This window comes from Neomonachus schauinslandi, chromosome 15, assembly GCF_002201575.2.
Source record: "Neomonachus schauinslandi chromosome 15, ASM220157v2, whole genome shotgun sequence".
NCBI lineage: Eukaryota > Metazoa > Chordata > Mammalia > Carnivora > Phocidae > Neomonachus > Neomonachus schauinslandi.
Window position 1 is genome coordinate 12012115 of NC_058417.1, and position 2430 is coordinate 12014544.

At 50.6% G+C, this 2430-nt stretch overlaps 1 protein-coding gene across 1 annotated transcript in view; it reads right to left on the reverse strand.

The window, feature by feature from the left end:
* Positions 1-66, reverse strand: part of NT5M (5',3'-nucleotidase, mitochondrial) — a 38004-nt gene extending 37938 nt beyond the window's left edge. The window contains exon 1 of the mRNA XM_044921769.1: positions 3-66. Coding sequence (XP_044777704.1) covers positions 3-66 — 64 coding nt within the window. The remainder of the gene's footprint in view (positions 1-2) is intronic.
* Between the last annotated feature and the right edge of the window lie 2364 nt (positions 67-2430).

Here is a 2430-nt window from a genome sequence, read left to right on the forward strand (position 1 = left end):
GCGCCGCCCCGCCGCGAACGGCGCGCCGCGGGGCCGCCGCGCACACCAGCCGCCGAGCCGGATCATGGCCCCTGGCGGTCGCTCGGCGCGGGCGCCGGGGCCTGGGCCGCGCCACCCCGCCGGGCCGGGCCCGGAGACATGACAGCGGGCGCGCGGAGGGCGGGTTGGGGGAAAGAAACCCCTGCCGGCCGGGGCGCGCGAAGAGCGCGAAGAGCGCGGGGAGCGCGGGGAGCGCGGGGCGCTGGGCGCTCGGGGCGCGAGCGCGCAGGCTCTGGCCCCAGAGCGAGGCTGCGGCACGCGCCCCGGCGGAGGCGGGGCTCGGGGGGCGTGGCTTTGGGGACCGTCCACAGTCCCAGGCTCTCCACTCGCATCTTCTCCCAGGACCGCGGGTCTGGGCTCCCTCCTCCCAGTGCAGCAGCGAGACTGCAGGAGCCGTGCACGCTGATGGAGCGAGGCTGCGTCGCTGAGCACTTACCGTATGGGGCCGTGGGCAAACCTCGCAAGGTTCCTGCCATCCTGGAGTTTACCTTTAAGAAGAGGAGACAGACAAGCGTACAAAACAGGGAAAAAAATTTTTCAGAGGGTGACAATAGTATGAAGGAACCGAAACAGGATGAGGTGCACTCGGAGAGCCTTCCTGCTTTATAGTGAACATCTGGGGAGAAGCTGATACTAGTAGGACAAATAAATACGTTGCAAACATCACAAACCCTTAATAAAACTGGTGATTTTCAAATAAATCTATAAACATGTATTGTTTTGTACGTTGGTATTGATTGCTTTTTTTTTTTTTTAACAGAAGGGGGAAAAAAGCAGGATGACGTGATGATGGAGAGGTGGCGAGACTCGCAAGGTGGTCAGGGAAGGCTTCTTGCAGGAGGGGATGCTGGAGCAGAGACAGAAATGACGAGAATAGAGGGTGCAAGAACCAAAGAGACCTAGTGGTCCAGACAGCACGAGCAGCAAGCTCAAAAGCCTCAGAGTGGAGAGGCCAACGGAACCACAATTTTCATTCTTATATTTCTTTGGTACAGGCTTGTTGAACATCTCCTGTGTGCTCGGTGGTGGATATCAAGCGGTGAACATAGTCCCCACCCTCACGGGACGGACATTTTTGGATCTGCCCAAAATTATGGTGAAGGAAGGGTAGGGACTCAAGCCAGAGAGATAGTCAGGGCCACAAGGAACCAGCGTGGCACAGTTCAAAAAGTATTTGGGCTGTGGTGACCCACAGACCCATGCTCCAGCCCAGGCACACAGTAGGTCCTCAGCACCCTTGCACAATGGGTTACTCTCATGGCACCTCCTGGATTCAAGAGAGGAGACCAGGTCTGATTCATCCCTTTGTCCTGAATGAATGAATGAATGAATGTGATCCCTGAAGGAACCTTTTCTGGTTATTCTCTGACCCCCTAGCTAAGATGCCCCACTGTGTTTCTCCATCTTGATAATCATTCTTTAATTATGTCATAATTAAAGATACCGTATATGATACTAGTAGGACAAATAAATGCCTTGCAAACATCACAAAGCCTTAATAAAACTGGTGATCCTTCATAATTTTATTACAAAAGTGTTCACACAGAAAAGTTGAAAGACTTGTCTGAGGAAGATACATATACCCACCACCTGGATCCTGCAGTTAACAGTTTGCTATATTTGCTTTACCGTACATCGGTGTATCTCCCGATCCCTCCATCAGTCCATCTTATTCTTGGATGCATTTCAAAGTAAGCTGTAGACAGCAGTATACTTCACCCTCAACACATCAGCCTCCGTAGCTTTAAGCGAGTTCAATGTATTTAAACATAAGTCTTGGGGCGCCTGGGTGGCTCAGATGGTTAAGCGTCTGCCTTCGGCTCAGGTCATGATCCCAGGGTCCTGGGATCAAGTCCCACATCGGGCTCCTGACTCAGCGGGGAGTCTGCTTCTTCCTCTCCCTCTGCCTCTCCCACTGCTCATGCTCTCTCTCTCTCTCTCTGTATCTCTGTGTCTCAAATGAATAAATAAAATCTTTAAAAAAAAATAAAATAAACATAAGTCTTACAAATGAAATGCACAAATCTTAACTTCACCATTCTGTGGCTTTTTGACAACTCATCCCTGGGATGCATTCCTAGGAAGACATGGAATAATGCTATCCAGATACAGTAGCCACTGGCCACATGTGGCTGTTGAGTAATTAAAATGTGCCTACTGCTGCTGTGGGACCAAATTTTCCATTTTACTTTACTTTAAATAATTTAATTTAAATAATCCACAAGTCTGGTGGCCAGCGTGTCAAACAGTGCAGCTATAGAACATCTCCATCTTCCCAGAAAGTTCCTTCCTGCTTCTTCTCCAACAGCCCCATCTCCCACTGTTCTAATTTTTTTCACCGTAGATGAGTTTTGCCTGTTCTAGAACTATAAATGGAATCTTATGCTGTGT